Source organism: Zootoca vivipara, chromosome 10 (assembly GCF_963506605.1).
Source record: "Zootoca vivipara chromosome 10, rZooViv1.1, whole genome shotgun sequence".
Taxonomy (NCBI): Eukaryota; Metazoa; Chordata; class Lepidosauria; order Squamata; family Lacertidae; genus Zootoca; species Zootoca vivipara.
In genome coordinates, this window is record NC_083285.1 from 18,964,690 (window position 1) to 18,981,167 (window position 16,478).

Sequence of the window (16,478 nt, forward strand, 5' to 3'; positions counted from 1 at the left end):
CAACAGTGAAATGCTCCATTTTCACATTCTTGAACATGGCTATACAGCAGGGGCCAGGGAGTCTTTTTTCAGACCAAAGGCCTCATTCCCTTCTGAACAACCTCTAGGGGCCAGATGCCTGTGGTTAATGGGTTCAGAGGCAAAAGTGGGCTAAGTTATGAAAGTGAATATTACCTTTGTACAATATACTAGTTTCTACACAAACTCATCCACCCTCCCATCTTCCATCCAGGAAAGCAAAAAAAAAAAGCATTATCAGAGTTTAAGGACACATTCCAGCCAGGCAAAAATACTTGAGTAAAGTGCAAAGCAGGGCTCATGGGGAGATTGCCCTGGGGAAAGTAGGTGTGGTTTGGGGAGTGTCCCAAGCAGCAGACAGACAAGGCCTGGAGACCCCAGGCCTGAGGTTCTCTACACAGAGAGAACTGAGTTAAACTTGAGGGACATTGCAAAGCAATATCTTGCCAAGGCATAGCTGGCAAATCACAAGCTGCTGGTTAATACACTGGTGCTTTATGATGTCATTGCCACCATGGAAACGGCATTGTCCACACATGAGTATTCACTAGGGGCCTGCAGAAAAGCACAGAAAGCTGAGAGAGGAGACAACATCTTGAGTCTGTCAAGGTCATCGGAACAGCACCAGCAATCAGAACAGCAAAATGTATAGCCATGGAAAGGAAAAGGGAAGCCGACAGACAGAGCCTCATCCCTCTGGAAGCAAATGTCTAGAAAAGCTAATTTCAATGGATGAGTGTGCAAAACACATTATCGATAGTGCATTAACAAAGATTCAGAAGCAGCTATTGGACAAAAGCAAGCAAGGTGGAGCTCCTAAGCCAAGTATTTCTTCATTTGGCTTCAATCGCCCTGATACTAATTTTGAGAGGGGAACGGGAACGGGAACGGGAACGGGAAGCTTAGGCCCAAAGTTCCCGAACCTTAGCCCTTCGAGACGAGGGGGGCGGCAGGAACCTCAACACCAACCTCAACACCAACCTCAGCACCAACCTCAACACCAAGAACCTAGAAAGGAAGATTTTACAAGTATCCTCTCGTCAACCATCCAGAAGGTGATGCGTGAAGCTGTTTCCAATGCAGAAGACAATTCCAGCAACACAAACAGGGGCCACCGACAGGCTCCTCCTTCTGAAAGCAGGCCCCAGAGGATAAAGGCTGTTGCAAAACAAAATGCGAATCCATGGGAGATGTATGGCAACATGGACCCTATGGAGATGCTGGATATTGACCAATTGGTGAAGTCTATGACCAAGTTGTGTCTCTTAGAGACTGGGGGCAATGGCTCCAACTTAGCCAGTGGCGACACATCACATAAGCAATATAGTGGTTCATCCCAACATTTGGGAGTGCCGAGGAGAGCTTCCCTGGTGAGAGCTAATATGAGGCAAATGGGTCCGAATGGGGTGATCGTGACTAACCAGAATGGCGAAAGCGATTCACTGAACAAAGAGCTCCAGGCTGTCCTCCAGTGGATGGTGGCTTCTCACTTCAATGTGCCCAACCTGACATTCTTAAACGACAGAGAAGGAGAGCTGGCTGATCTTCCACGGCTGGCTCAGAAGGCAACCAAGAAGGGCTACAGCGTGGGAGATATCCTTCAGAGAGTAATGAGGTACCTCGAAAGAGTGCAGATGGAGGAAGCGATGGGGAAAAGGCCTCAGTGTGGACTGATCCGCTGGCTTCTTGCCAACTTATAAGAGCCACCTCTTCCCTCTCATATTAATTTGTCCCAGCAACAGGCACCCACAATCACACTTTGTGAATGCACCCGATATGTATGTACCACCACAGCACGACTGCAAGCAATGATGCACCAAATTCATCTGATCATTCTACATGATAGCTGGGCAAGATCGTCAATAAAAGACATTTTATTAAAGTGAGAATTTGGGAGAGTCCATTTTATTCATTGTCAGTTTAACTGAGGCTTACAAAAATGTAGAGACCCTGGTAGTCAATGTCTGTGCAGTTGTGCATGTTTTTGTTAGGAGGGTTCATAGTCTATTGCAGGGCTGCAGAGGGGTAATGAAATGTATATAACAGGTAACCTGGGGTGTGGGGCAAAACTTTACCCTGGGGTGGTCAACATGCCAGTAGGTAGCTGCCAGTAGGTAACATGGACCACTGGCACAATAACAACACAGTTTAGTATGCAGTATTTTATTATTATAAATTTATTAATAACCACGAATGCCAATTCTCTATGTAGGCAAATGGTTTGTCTATCTAGTGAACTGGCACTCGTGGTTGTTAATTAATTTTATTTACTTTAACCTACTTTACTGAAATGCAAAAAAGGAATATTATACAACCTTAGGAAATTACAAATAACCATATTATTTATAAACGGTACGCTCACTAACGATTGAACACTCTCACATTTCAAACAAAATGTTGCTTTAATACAGCATTTAAAGAATCATCTGATACTTAAACCGTTGGCCAACTTGAATGGCTCCTTCCTTGCTTTCATTTTCCATGAGCCCATTGACATTGTCAAAAGAGAGCATAATAAGGTGGTTAAGGCTTTCTTGCCCTGTAGCAGAACTTAGGTTATGCCTTATCACTTCAATGGGAAAACACTGGGCTGTGGTTGGATATTCATCTGGTGGCTATCACTCATGCCCTGGCTTACCCGATCTTACCCTTGGTAATAACTGGCTGGGTGGGGTGAGATCATAGGGGGGGGGGCACTGTTTGAAGGAGCCTAAGAGCATGTGCTGCCCATCTCCCGGCCTTTCTCTTATTTATTATTACATATTTATGTTTATATAGCACCATTTTCTTCCAAGAAGCTCAATGTGGTGTACTGTACATGGTTTTCCCCCTCCCCATTTTATCCTCACAGCAATCCTGTGAGGTAAGTTAAGCTAAGAGATGGTCACCGAGTGAGCTTCATGGCTGGGCGAGGAGGATTCAAACCCTGGCTTCCTAGGTCATAGTCCAACACACACTAACTATTATGCCACACTTTGCCTTGGAGCTCCAACCAACTGTCAGGCACATAGGCAGCAAAAGCCAACTTGCGCTTGCCATTTCTTCTTGGCTCCTGGATGGAGGACAATGGGGGAAGTGCTCCTTTTGGTGTTGACTCTGTCTCAAAGATGCAGTGTGAGATCAGGGATAAGACCCCATGTCATGGGGCTGGGCCATGCCCATGTAAGAGAGAGAAAAGGGGAAGTTCTGATCACATTTGACTCTGGCTCCACCCATCATTAGTTCCATCCTGGCTTGGAATTTTCCTGGGCTTTAGCAGCCCCAGACATAAAAAAAAGCTGCCCAGCTCATTCTTGACCAGTTTCAGTTTAATAAAGTACGCTCACTCATCTAATGCAACCAACATGAGGATGCAACTGAGCATTCTTTGGGTAATGTCATTTTCCAGAACTTCCATGTAAATTGGTTCAAGGTGCTTTTTTATGTGTCACAGTTTTGAGTCTTTTTTCATTTTAAGAAGAAAGCCCAAGCTGCTCGACACAGTACTCCATTAGCCAGACCCCCATCTAAGTATGATACACTAACTGAGCATAGGTCACAATGCTTCCTTCATCTGCATCAGATGACTGTTAAGGGCCCCTAGCCTTCTGGGACCCTGAGGCATTCCAGTTGTCTCTCTCTCTGCACCTATGACTTACTGCCATGTCATGTACTGCTGTGTGATGAGCAAGGAAGTGAGGTGGACTTGTTTCCACAGGACTAGTGCAGTGCTTATTCGGAGGCCTCTAGCAATCCATAAGGACCAATGAGGTGACTGGTTTATGCTGGTAGCCCTCTGCTAGCCATACCTGTATACTATATGGGCTGGGCCTGCCCCATCACTGATGTTGAGGACCACTACTGTACTTATAAGCCGCATGAAGAGTTTTGCTAGATGTGCATGTCAATGGAAAGTTCTGAGTGCTCTTAGTTCAGCATTCTAGAATGTTGGAATCAATAACACCCAGAACCTTCCATTGGCATGCAGATCAAGCAAACTCTGCATGCAAGGATTTAATTCATGTTCTTAGTAGGGGTTGTGAAGAATTTGGAGGCATATCTTATTGGACTCTGAGGTAGAGTGGAAGAAGGAACTGGGCATGTAGGGAATTAGAGGGAAGAGGCATATAGAAACACAGGAGTTTTCTCACTGGATTTCTCAGCTTTTAATAAATTTGCATGATTTCTTGTTCTGTTTCACAACAATGAGGTCTCAGTCTAGTGTGCACTTACAACTGAATTTCATGCAGAGGTTCCATGAGATTTGCGTGGCAGGAAACCCACCAGATGTTGCACTATGAAGGTAATTGAATACTGTCACAGCCTGAGATCCTCTACTAATGTCAGAAGTATGATCCCATCATTTATTCAGAGCACATTCGTATCCTTATATCTAGACATATCAGATTTAAGTTTGAATCATGGATAACGTGTGTGTGTGTGTGTGTGTGTGTGTGTGTGGTGTGTTTGTCTGTATGTGTCCAGTTCTGGCCAGTACAATTTAAGAAGGATATTGACAAGCCAGAATATATGCAGAGGAGGGTGATGAAGATGACCAAAGGTCTGGAAACCAAGATTTGTGAGGAACAGTTGAGGGAATTCGATATGTTTAGCCTGGTAAAGACTGAGATAAGATATGATAGCCATCTCCAAATATCTAAAGGGCTTTCACATGGAACATGCTTGTTTTCTCCTGATTCAGAGGCTAGAACCCAAACCAATGGATTCAAGTTGCAAGAAAGGAGATTCCCACTAAACATCAAGATGAACTTTTCGACAGTAAGAGCTGTTCAACAGTGGAACAGACTCTCACAAGAGGTGGTGGACTCTCCTTCCCTGGAGGCTTTTAAGCAGAGGCTGGATGGCCATCTGTCATGTATGATCTAGTTGAGATTCCCACATTGCAGGGGATTGGTGTTGTCAGCCCCCTCAATATTCCTTAGCAGGGGGTTCAACAACCCCAATATTGAGGGGAAAGAGGAGGCCAAACCACCGAGCACAGTGCAACATCAAAGGCAGGCTGCTGTTGAAAACAGCAAGTTCCCAAAACTGAATAGGTAGTATCTCCCTTTCTGTGCCCTGCCACTATGGCCACTACTACGCCTAATGAGAAGCCACACAGGAGCTGTGGCTTCAATGTGAATAGTTCCTAGTATCCTCCTAGATATCATAGTAGATTCTTGATCACCAATTCTTGTGGGGAGCAGGATGAGAGGTTCTCCTGCTCTTTGGACAAAGTCAGCACCAGCAGTTAAAGGTTCCTAATGGCCCTGGTTCAACTTAATCCAGTCTTTTGCCTCTATTTGTTTTGCGTATCCAGATTTTGCTTCTGCCTTATCTACTCTTGCTAATCACCATCATCCCTGTGGCTGAAAATTCTTCAGCTACTTAGTGGCAAGAGAAATGTACTCTCCACTTCCACAGAGGGAGCCTCCAATTTACGAATATTTCCTGTGTTCCTGGCTTCTCTAATAGTTTCCATGGCTTAACTCTGGGAAGCCACGGAAAAAGCTAACAATGGACGTCACATACTGAATAATGCCCTTAGAACCATGCCCACAGACTTCCTTTGATAAGCATATGAGGTATTTGAAACAACAGTGTGGTAAATAAATTCTTCTGACCCTTTCTCCATTAGTAGGTTAATGTTTCGGATGTGGCAGAACAGGAAGCGTTTTCCCCCTCATAGTGTGGTGATTCCGGTACACGTACTAGGAACATAACATTTTAAATAGGGCCTCATTAAACCAAAAGTGTTATATCTTCTTTTATATTCCTACTGGGCAATTAAGTATTATGTCACCATTTGGCTACTTTTTATTTTTTCCATAAAACAAGAAATGGCAAATGAAGGTGGATGACAGTTTTCACCATTATTCAGATTAATAATGTTTTTACTCAAATCCCATCTGGTGTCATTTTGAAAAATTCAGTATTAATTTTTAGGATTCCATGCCTGCTGAGAATGGTCAGTCATCAGTGGGGAAGGGCTGAACTCAGTTGTAGAGCATCTGCTTGGCATGCAGAAGGTTCAGTCTCTGGCATCTCCAGGTAGGGATGAAAATGCTACTAGTCTGAAACCCTGGAGAGCCACAGCCAATCGGTGTAGACAATGCTGTACTAGATAAGGCAACGACTGATTCATGCGTGACCACACACATGCACATTGTGGTGACCCGGAAGTGGCTGGAAAAGGGGGCAGAATGGGAGGCAGAATGGAGCGGAATGGGGCAAGGTGGGCTTATGCACGCACTACCAATGCAGAAGGGGGTCAGGAATCTAAGCCCCATACAAATTGGTTGTTGCCTGTATACCAGTAGTCTGATTCGGTATGAGACAGATTTCAATGTTTATAATAGGCTGGGTTTTTTTTGGGGGGGGGGTCCCCCTTAGGATTCCCTTTTTTCTTAACTGCAAACATTAGGGTTCACTCCAGCCTGCTAACTTCTTCTTATTGATTGAAATGATGGTACTCTTTGGGCTACGTAAGGATACATAGCTGCCAAGTTATCCCCTTTTTTAAGGGATTTTCCATTATGCTGAATAGGCTTCCTCGCGAGAAAAGGGAAAACTTGGCAGCTATGAGGATAGGCAACCAGAGAATGAGTTTCCTATTGATAATTTAGGACAATAATGTTTCTGTTGTTGAATATGCCTTGTTCCTTGTATGTTACAGCCAAGCTCTATAATTCTGTAGTTTTCTGTTTTCTATATAATAAATTTGCTTATTAAACATATTTAAATAAGCAAAAACTCAGTTAATATGTTAAGTTCAGGACAGAACATCCTTGATATTCCCATTCAGGCAAGACCTGCTTAATGGTAAACAATAGGCTTCAAAACACCAATTGTTTATTGGATTATGGTGCAAATGACACATCTCCAGCAACATCTGCATATTCCTTATGGCTGTCATAGTAATCAACATTCTTCACTTTTCAGAAGCATTCAAAAACAGGAAATTTTCTCTTTGGTAGTCTTTGCGTCCTTCCAAGGAAATAAATAGCTCCCTCATCTATTGTTGTTAGTATTGTTCAGGTAATAACTGTAGAAAGAGCAATCCTTTCCAAGCACAAATATAGAACATTGCCCCAGAAGACATTTTTTTGAACTTTTTCTCCTCTAAAGGACATAATATATTATTGTTAAATAATAACAATAAATGGGCAGGCCGCAGGCCTGGGTCATCCTCTTATATACCTGCTGGGATTGACAAGGTATCTGACCCTCACCTGAATCTCATAGCTCTCCTGTAGTTGCCTCTGATTAGTTAGCATTTAACTCTTGGGGGAAATAATTAGCATCACACGTCATGTGCATGGAAGTTGCTGAACCAATTAACCAACTAGAAGGATGACTGTTAATAGCACAAGTTTTCCTATAACTTGATATTGCTGGATAGTTTTGATGAACTGCAAAAGCATTTTTAATTTGCTTTCTTTTGCCACCCTGGAACTTTTCTTTATTAGTACCACTTTGTTTTGTACGATTCCTTGCAAATGAAGGAAAACAACCTTTCTGCGTGTATATGTTGATTAAATAATTTTGGTTACTGAGGACAAACAAGATTATACAAAAACAAGATTGGGTGCTGGTGGTTGTTCATCTTTCTTCTCTGTATTCTCTGTTAAAATTAGTCTTTTTTTTCAATTTCCACACATTTCTGGTTTATTGTTCCAATCTGTATTGAATTCTGGTGCACTTCGCTTTTTAAATCCAAAAGTGATCTCAGGAGTTCCTCTTGAAAGTCTACGAAGTCAGATGATATTATGTCTACTGACATCTTGTTTATCTCAGGTTTCATGGGAACAGCACAGATTGCAAAGCAGGAAGTGGCGCAGTTCGTATTTCCAGACTTCAAAAACAAAAGTTATGTCTGAACTGGTTGCTATCTGACATTTTTAATTCTTCATAACTTAAAGCTCTTATGTCCATTTATGAAAAGAGCAATGTCAAAACTTGTTTTTCCCAGCCGAATATTTTGCACTCTTTTCAATATTGACAGTTCCAGACCTCAAAGAGGTAAACAAATTCCTTCCTATTGTGATGTCATAATGGTGGCTCGCTGATCTCAGTCTCCAGGGACCCGACTCCAGCTTCCAGGGGGGCTTCCCCCAGTCCGAAATAAAAAATTCTACAGGGATTTTGCTGAATTCAACCTTTCCCCCCTTTACCGTGTCTTAGGGGGAAGGTTTTAAGTTAAAAAGTTCCTGTCAGTCTTTCCGGCTTCGGGCAAATTAACTGCGTCTCTGTTCTCTCAATGGGGGAGATTGACTTCCTTTTTTGAATCTCCTCCCATGGCCAATTCTTTCCCATAATTTTTTTTTAAAGTTCTTTTTCTTTACTCACGGTGTCCAATCTGTTCAAATCCTTTAATCTGGAAAAATCCACCGCTCCACAAGCTGCCGGCACAGAGCTTCACACTGCGAGGGTAGCAGTTCAACTCAACGCACAATGTCTCCACTCCGCTCACTCTTGGCTCCCTTAATAGGGCTTACCGGGGAGCAGAGGAGACAGAAAAAGGTGCAGCTGAGTCCCTAGGTCCCCAGAACGCTCGATCTGGGGCTCTTTCAGGGGTCCGCAGTGCTCTCACTGCTCCCCCTCCCTCACAGCGCCAGGGAATCTCGGAGCTCGAGATTACCTTGCCGATCAGCAATGGTGGTAGATCGGAAGTCCCAATACTGAGGCATTCAATGGGTTTCTTTTTAAATCTGAAATTCAATTTAGTGAAGGTCTGTCGAAGCACAAGTTTGAACATTGGGTAGCCATTTAATGGCTGGAGGAGCATGGGGTGGTCTTATTTATATATTTGTACTTTCATGTTTTGAAATGCATGTGTGGCAGAGAACATTTTGCAGTTGCACTGATCACATATACCCAATGCTGCAATCTGCCTCAACACAGATGGATAGGTTGTCATACACTTGCAAAGAAATGAATCAGCAAGCTATGCCAAGGAACAACAACAAAAATCTTATCAAGAGCTTTAAATGATGTTTGCTCACACTTTCACTGCCTGGGTCCAGCTTGCCCTCAATAAATCAGAGGCAAAACTCCTAATGGCTTAAGTGGTAGATGGTCAAATCCTTGGCATTCAATACATTCTCTTGGAAATACCTTCCTGCCTGAACACATACAGGCATGTTTTATTACGTGTGGGGAAAACAGCTACAAGCATGAGTCAGTGTTAGCATTAGTGCACTAGATAGCTAATAGCTTGCTTGGTATGAGACCTGCCAATCTTCAGTTTCTAGTGCAGGAGAGGAAACCAGTGGAAATTGTTTAGGTGCTATAACCCCCCTTTCCCCCCAGAGTAACTTCATTTATAATTGAATGTATGAATTGAAATGCTCGAGCAAGGAAGATTGCAATTCCCTTCTTTTTTTAAAATTCTTTTTAATTTGTCATGATGGAACAAATAAAACATCATGCATAGGTTCAGAGTACAGTGAATTGTTTTACCGTACTGCAATTGAGTTCTAGAATTGTTGGCATACTCTAATGTGTGTTCTGTAAGGACTTGTATATTTGCACTCAGCTATTACAGGGGTCACCAACCTTTTTGGACCAAGGGCCACAATTTGAATTTTGAGAGAGCACTGAGGGCAATGACCTCACATTATCCACGCACACATGCTTCATACCATCATACAGATCATTTCAGCCTTCAGCCTAGTTTCTGGAGAGACAATAGGGGCACCTAAGGATATAGGCCACCCCTTAATTTAGATGAATAAGCACAGCATCCCCAATGCACTCCTTTTCGAGGAGGTCCCAATGCTTTAGTGATGAAAAGCAATCGCCTAAGATCTCATACCAACTTACTTGGGGCTAACTATAGTTTTGCAATAAGCTAGCCTGAGAACTAACTTACAACCTGTGAGCTGATTAGGTAATGGATGGAGAGATAATTACTTGCTACTTGCACGATAAACAGAACCCCTGGAGGCAGAGAGCAGCTGTGTATAAAAGAACATAAGCCCTGTTGGATCAGACCAAACACCCATATAGTCCAAAAACCTATATAGACCCTGCTTTTCCGTTGCAATAAAAGTGCCCAGGGTTAAGCATACTTTCGTTTCTTAAAGTGCTTAATGTAACATGTAGTTGGCAGTAAAGCAACTGTATGACACTGGCTAGACTGATGGAAGAACAGGGCATATTTGCAGTGCTGAGCATTTCACTCTGCAAGTTACTATATGTTGCCATACATTGTCTGACATAAACCTGAAGAAACATTCATACTTCAAGCTAAAGGTAGCCTTAATATAAATCAGTAGGGCAGGGATGAGAACTAGAAGCTAAAGGTCCTATCCTCATAAAACTTGTACGTACCTTTCCTGTCCAAACCATGAACAGATTATATTTACCGGTATTCTGTACTTTTATACAGACATAAAGAAAGCTTTTTGAATGTTACATTGTGGAAAAGACATAAAGTGAACAAAAGCTGGCTTACAATGTGGACCATTCAGATAATTAACACCACCCGCCCTACATGATATTTATTTGTCTTCTCCATTGCAACATCTTTCAAAGTGAATTGTTTTCATACTTTTTTACACCACCACAAAAGCTTCTGATGAAACCGAAACTCCCCCCCCCATTTTTTTTGAAGATGCAAGTTGAATTGATGGAAGCTGCTGGGTATTTGAGGTTGCATGGAGAGCCCCTTATTCAGAAGAAGTTCTTTACCCCAGTTACACCAATTTTAGATCTTCAGGCATGACCCAGGCATGGACCTTTAGATGCATGCACTCTTGAGGAATCTCTCCCTCTGACTCCACCAGAGGCTCTTCTGCTGGCAATTGTATTGGATCCCATCCTGAAGGCTCCTAAAGATATTCCTCTTGAGGTTTCTTTCAGAATCTCTGAGCCTTTGGGGCTAGCATCAGGAGACCCTGCCTGCTCCGTCATGTATTTGATCAGTGGTGGGTCTGATTTGTCACCCAAGGAATTGGAAACACGCTCTGCATCATGTACATCTTTCATAAGCTGCAGCCTCCTTTGTAAATATTGGATTTGTCAAATCTAGTCTTTTTGGCAATCAGTCTTCCTCCTCCCCCACCCCAAATAAAAGAACAAAAAGAAAGTATAACCTGGTAGCTGAAGCAGGCAGTTTACAGGTGGTAACAAAAGCCATGCAAGAAGTGTTGTTGTTGTTGTTGTTGTTGTTTGTTTAGTCATTTAGTCGTGTCCGACTCTTCGTGACCCCATGGACCAGAGCACGCCAGGCACTCCTGTCATCACAGGACTGTGCCTGAAGATGGACCAGAAATTTCAGGTGGCCCAGAATTCCCCAGTGAGATTCCTAACAGGAATCAGCCATTCTGAACGCATTATGATGGTCCTTGATGAACAAGCTTGCATTGGTTTTCAGCAGATTCCTGGGCCCCAATTCAAGCTATACAACCTTTGGACTGCAGCACCTGAAAGAAAATTTCTTTGGCTTCTGGGCTCCCCCACCCCTGCACTCAATTTTCGTTGTCTTGTATTGCCTAGACCAGGTCAGTATAACTTGTGATGACACCACCGCAATACAGAACTTCCAACAACATATGGTGGCTAAGTAAACCTCCAGTTCTTGCTGCGTGGCTAGTACTACAAACAAACAAACAGAAGTTGTCAGTCCCAAACAGTGCACAACACATCACACAAGTGAGTTGCATTTGGCTCCCTGGTCCTCAAATTATACAGGCCAAGCCAGGATACGTGATCATTTTGATGTTGTTTAGTTGTTTAGTCATGTCCGACTCTTTGTGATCCCATGGACCAGAGCACGCCAGGCACTTCTGTTTTCCACTGCCTCCTGCAATTCGTTCAAACTCATTTTAGTAGCTTTGAACACTGTCCAACCATCTACTCCTCTGTCGTCCCCTTCCCCTTGTGCCCTCCATCTTTCCCAACATCAGGGTCTTTTCAAGGGGTCTTTTCTTCTCATGAGGTGCCCAAAGTATTGGAGCCTCAGCTTCAGGATCTGTCCTTCCAGGGAGCACTCGGGGCTGATTTCCTTCAGAATGGATAGATTTGATCTTCTTGCAGTCCATGGGACTCTCAAGAGTCTCCTCCAGCACCATAATTCAATTATGAATTGATAATTGAATTTTGAATTATGAATGCAAGAAGTAGGGCTATTTAATTCTGCAGATAAGGTGCTTATATAGCAAGCCAAGGAGGCTGGAGTGGTTCATAGTGATTGGAACATCCTCTGAGCCCCAGGCAAACATAACACACTTGCAGCTGGGGACATGTAAAATTCTTGCAGAACAACTAGCTCAGTGTCTTGGTTGTAGATCCTATATATAATGGACTTACCACATGGAAGATACATATTGAAACCTAAAAGTAGAGCCACAGAATCAAAAAAGAACTGAGCATGTGATATCATATGTTGATCTCCTGAAATGCATAAATCCATCATAATTAAAGGAAGCTTCCTTATGCCCCTGGAATGTGTGACTTGGAGTCCTTTCAAACACATTTGTTTTGGAAGATTCCCTCCCTCCACTCCCTTTCTGGGTACAAAATTTGCTTGGCTTTCTCATAATCCCTCCTCGCTGGCACAGTAGTGTCTTTTATTTAGTTTGTTAGCAAAAGGCCAGTTATTATGACTGATGGGGTGGGTTGTTGGTGGAGAGAGATCCTATGTATTAACAGAGGAGTACCTAGTGAACATTAGTAGGTGATCTTCTTACCCTTTCAGCATGGAAAGGATCAAATCAAAAGGAAAGAGAGAAATGACTCATGCTATCTGTGCCATTAGTTGAAAATGAAGAAATGGAACATGTTTATATCTGAAGTACAAAGGCTTATCTGGTTCTCCTTCCTTACATCAAAACCAGCATTAAACATTACAAACAAAAGCTTAATTTATGTTGGCTTCTCCCAGGGGTACCTTTACCTTTAACTATCAGGGCAGTCAGATGTGATCTTGCTTTCATGGGCGTACCCAGCGCGGGGCAGGGGGGCAGCTGCCCCCCAAGCAAAAAAAGGGGGAAATGGTATAAAACAGCTCGCGGCGCATGCTGTTGTCAAGGCAGTTCACCTTCTTAGTCAGGTACATGATCTTGCCGCAGCCGCCATGGTCCAGCACCCTGCCAGGCAGGGCCAAGCACAGCGGGCAGCTGGAGAGCACGGCACGACAGGCAGGGACGCTGCCAGCTGTGCTCGGCCTTGGCCTGCTCGGCTGAAGCGAAACGGCGGCAGCGGCAGCGAAGCTGCCTCCGTCGAGGGAAAGTGCTGCCCCACAATGCTCCATGGCACTTCATTTGCATGTATGGAAATGAGGTGCCGCGGAGCATTGTGGGGCAGCACTTTCTGTGCTGTGCTCGCTGTGACTTAAAGGAGTGTGGGCTGAAGTTAGCCCAGGTCCAGGTTTCTCTCGACGGAGGCAGCTTCGCTGCTGCTGCCTTCTTTTAGTCACCGCTGCCGGTAAAAGAGCGGGTGAGGCAGAAGCGCAAGCGCGGGTGGCTCCGTGTGCTGCCTCAGCAATGGCTGGAAACGGCCCCTCCCCACTGGGGGGTGCGTGGATGTTGACCACGCCTCCTGGGGGGATCCCGGCCACGTCATCGCCAGCCAGCCAATCGGGTGGCTGGGGGTGGGGGGCATGGCTGGCGTGCCCCCCTAGTTTTGATCCTGGGTACGGCCATGCTCGCTTTCATTACTGTTCGTGCCTGGAAAAGTTTCAGGGTGGTCATACTGTTTCATTTCCAGTCAGTGTTTGTATGGTCTATAACATTTGCCTGAAACCACACAACAATTTTACATCACAAATGTTCCGGGATTGTTGTTGTTTTGTCTTGATTTTGTTACACTGTAGCCCCCCCCCCCCACAGCAATATTCTGGTAGCTTCGGGAAAGCAACACTGACAAACAACAAAACAGAATAATCCCTACACAAATTTCCAGCTGTTATTGTGTCAAGAGCCTGTTGCTTAATACACCTGCAATAAAACACCAGTCTGAAGGGCCCCCTAGGAAGTTCCGGAAGGAGTAAACACACCCCTTTGAAACTTGGAGCTGAAAGTTCATTCAGAAAAGACTCTTTAAGCCCTGATGTCTCTTACACCCATTCCAGATACCTCCTCTCTTTATTGGCACCTCTTGTGAAATACTGTGAACTTCACTTCTGCTGTTGGCTTCCTATGTTCGCAAAACTTTGCACAGTAACCTCTGCAAAAGCAGTTAGTATTCTGTTTACTCAGTACTCTCTGGTCCATTGCAGATTAGCAGACTGTGATTATCCTAGGTTAATAGTTCATAGTTTTACATATAACTTTTCTAGATGGGAAGCCGAGCCCTGTTACAGGCATTTTTTGTTGACTCCATATTTGTTTCTGTGTATTGCTATAGCACAAAAAAGGAACACACCCAGAACTTTGAAAGTATTTGACCCATTTCATGTCAGCACAAGCCCAGTTTTATTTCTGGGATTTCCTTTAATAAGAATATCGTGTGCTAAATCAACAGATCATTTTCCCTCCAGGAATAATAGTCTTATTATTCTTCTGTACAGAGCCCGGAATGTTACTTGTAAATTGGCACTAATTTGGAGTTTAGGAGAACCAGAGTGGTTTAAAGTTAATGAAATGAATTTGATAATCTCTTCCTGCAACCGATCCAAATGTAAATAGATAATGTGTGCCTTGTATGGAATCCAGAGAGGAATCCCTCCTGTAACAGCTAGTATGACTCACTCTAAATTGAAAGCTTAGCAAGAAAATATCCCCATTTAAAAAGCTTTAAAAAAATAAAAAAAAATCCATGGACATGTTTGCTTTCAGCCCTGCTGCTCAGCTTTCCAACCAAGGGAAGTGGAATCAACAAATCTTGCTTTTCCTGCAACGGAGAAAAATGTTCTGAAGCAAAAAGTCAGCATCATTGGGTGTTTAGCATAAACATTCACAGAACAGTGAACTCTTTTGTGTAATAATCACATTAGCATTGTTCATCTATGGGTTGAAAACATTCCTTTTTCTTTCTTTACGCAAGTTTCATCATAAACAGCTTTATTTGTTCAACTTGGAAAAATCATAGACTTACTTAAGGAAGTCGATGGAAGGAAAGTTTTCAACTGCCTCCTTTCCTTTCCAGCTATATAAAGTTTCAATAATAAAAATTAGTTGTAGTATTCCACCTTTAAACTTTATGACTTCAAACCTCAGAAAAGTGAATGGAAGGATGTACATGATAGGAAATTTCTCATTCCTTCCTTGCCGCCACCCCAGCCCTCTGCATTACCCCAAGCCTCTCTGGGTGGTAATGAGGCCCTTCTGAATACCGGTATGTGGGATGAGACACAAGGGTCTGCTGGGGATGGAATCACCCCTAATTGGGTGGAGTACCTCCTGAAGCTGGAATCCTTCCTCCCCAGCAGTGCACTGACTCCATCTCAGGATGGCCTCCTGAACCTCAAGAGAGATTGGGGTAGCATGTGTGGCTACAAGAGTGGGTGAGAATGAAGGACTGAGGGTGGGGACCTGACTGACTCCAGCTATAAAAGCTGAGGCTGCTGAACAGACTAGAGCTGGCATGTTGTTTGGGAGGGGTTGTTGCTGTGGTTTCTTTAAAAAAATCTTCTTAAATAAAGATACAAAAAAACCACAGCAACAACCCCTCCCAAACAACATGCCAGCCCACAAGATCTTAATCTTGTGATTGAAGTGGAAATGGTTGAGTTTGGTCGTATACTTTTTAATGTCTTATTTATTATTCACGACTACTTTTGTTATCTTGCAGCAATGCTTTTTTCTTCACGTCATAAGCTGCCTTGAGCATGGCTTGGACTGCGGAAAGGCAGCATATAAATAAAATTAGATATATATGCATGAGAACAAGACTGGATGGATGTTAAATGCTTCATCTCATACCATCCTTTGCATCTATTCTATATAGTCCAAGGATTGTTGGGATGAACAATGCTGTGGAAAAGAGTTTGAGCCAAATAGGGAATAAGTACTTCAGCATGCATAGTTAAAACTTGCCTGGCTTTGAACTTGAAGCAAAGCCCAGTTTTCCAACAGGCAGATGCTATCTTGAACCTCTGTAAAGCTCATTACGGTTAAAAATAGGATACCCAGTCTCAACTCTCAGGCTTCGAAAGAATTCATAAAATTCAAGTCCATGAAATGATAATGATTACTAATGCTCTTCTAGATGCAACTCATCAAGAGAAATTCATAAGAGAAGTGGGAAGGAGCTGGGAACATTTGAGTCAATGCTGTGGTTGGAATGAATCTGTTAGATTTAATTGAGTTAACTGAATTAGTTCAAACATCTCTGAACTATACCAGTAGTTCCCATAATTGCCAGTGAATGGAACACAAATGAAGTTCATTTTTGGGTAGAACTTTGAACAACTTTTAGTTCATCTTCAAATTCACTCTTACATCCATTTTTTTTTACTCTTTACTCCTTGGGCTGTTAAGCTTAAATTGTTGGGAAACACAATGTAAACAATTAACACTCCACTGTGTGTGTTT

General features: G+C 43.1%; 1 protein-coding gene across 1 annotated transcript; it reads left to right on the forward strand.

Moving 5' to 3' along the window:
• The first annotated feature begins 662 nt into the window (after positions 1 to 662).
• On the forward strand, positions 663 to 1,776 carry LOC118091425 (A-kinase anchor protein 4-like). The gene has a single exon (XM_035128418.2). The coding sequence runs from the start codon at positions 663 to 665 to the stop codon at positions 1,716 to 1,718; it is 1,056 nt and encodes a 351-aa protein (XP_034984309.1). The 3' UTR covers positions 1,719 to 1,776.
• The last annotated feature ends 14,702 nt before the right edge of the window (positions 1,777 to 16,478 follow it).

Excerpts from the sequence above, each read along its gene's own strand:
- LOC118091425 (XM_035128418.2), top strand. The coding sequence starts at position 663 with ATGTATAGCCATGGAAAGGAAAAGGGAAGCCGACAGACAGAGCCTCAT.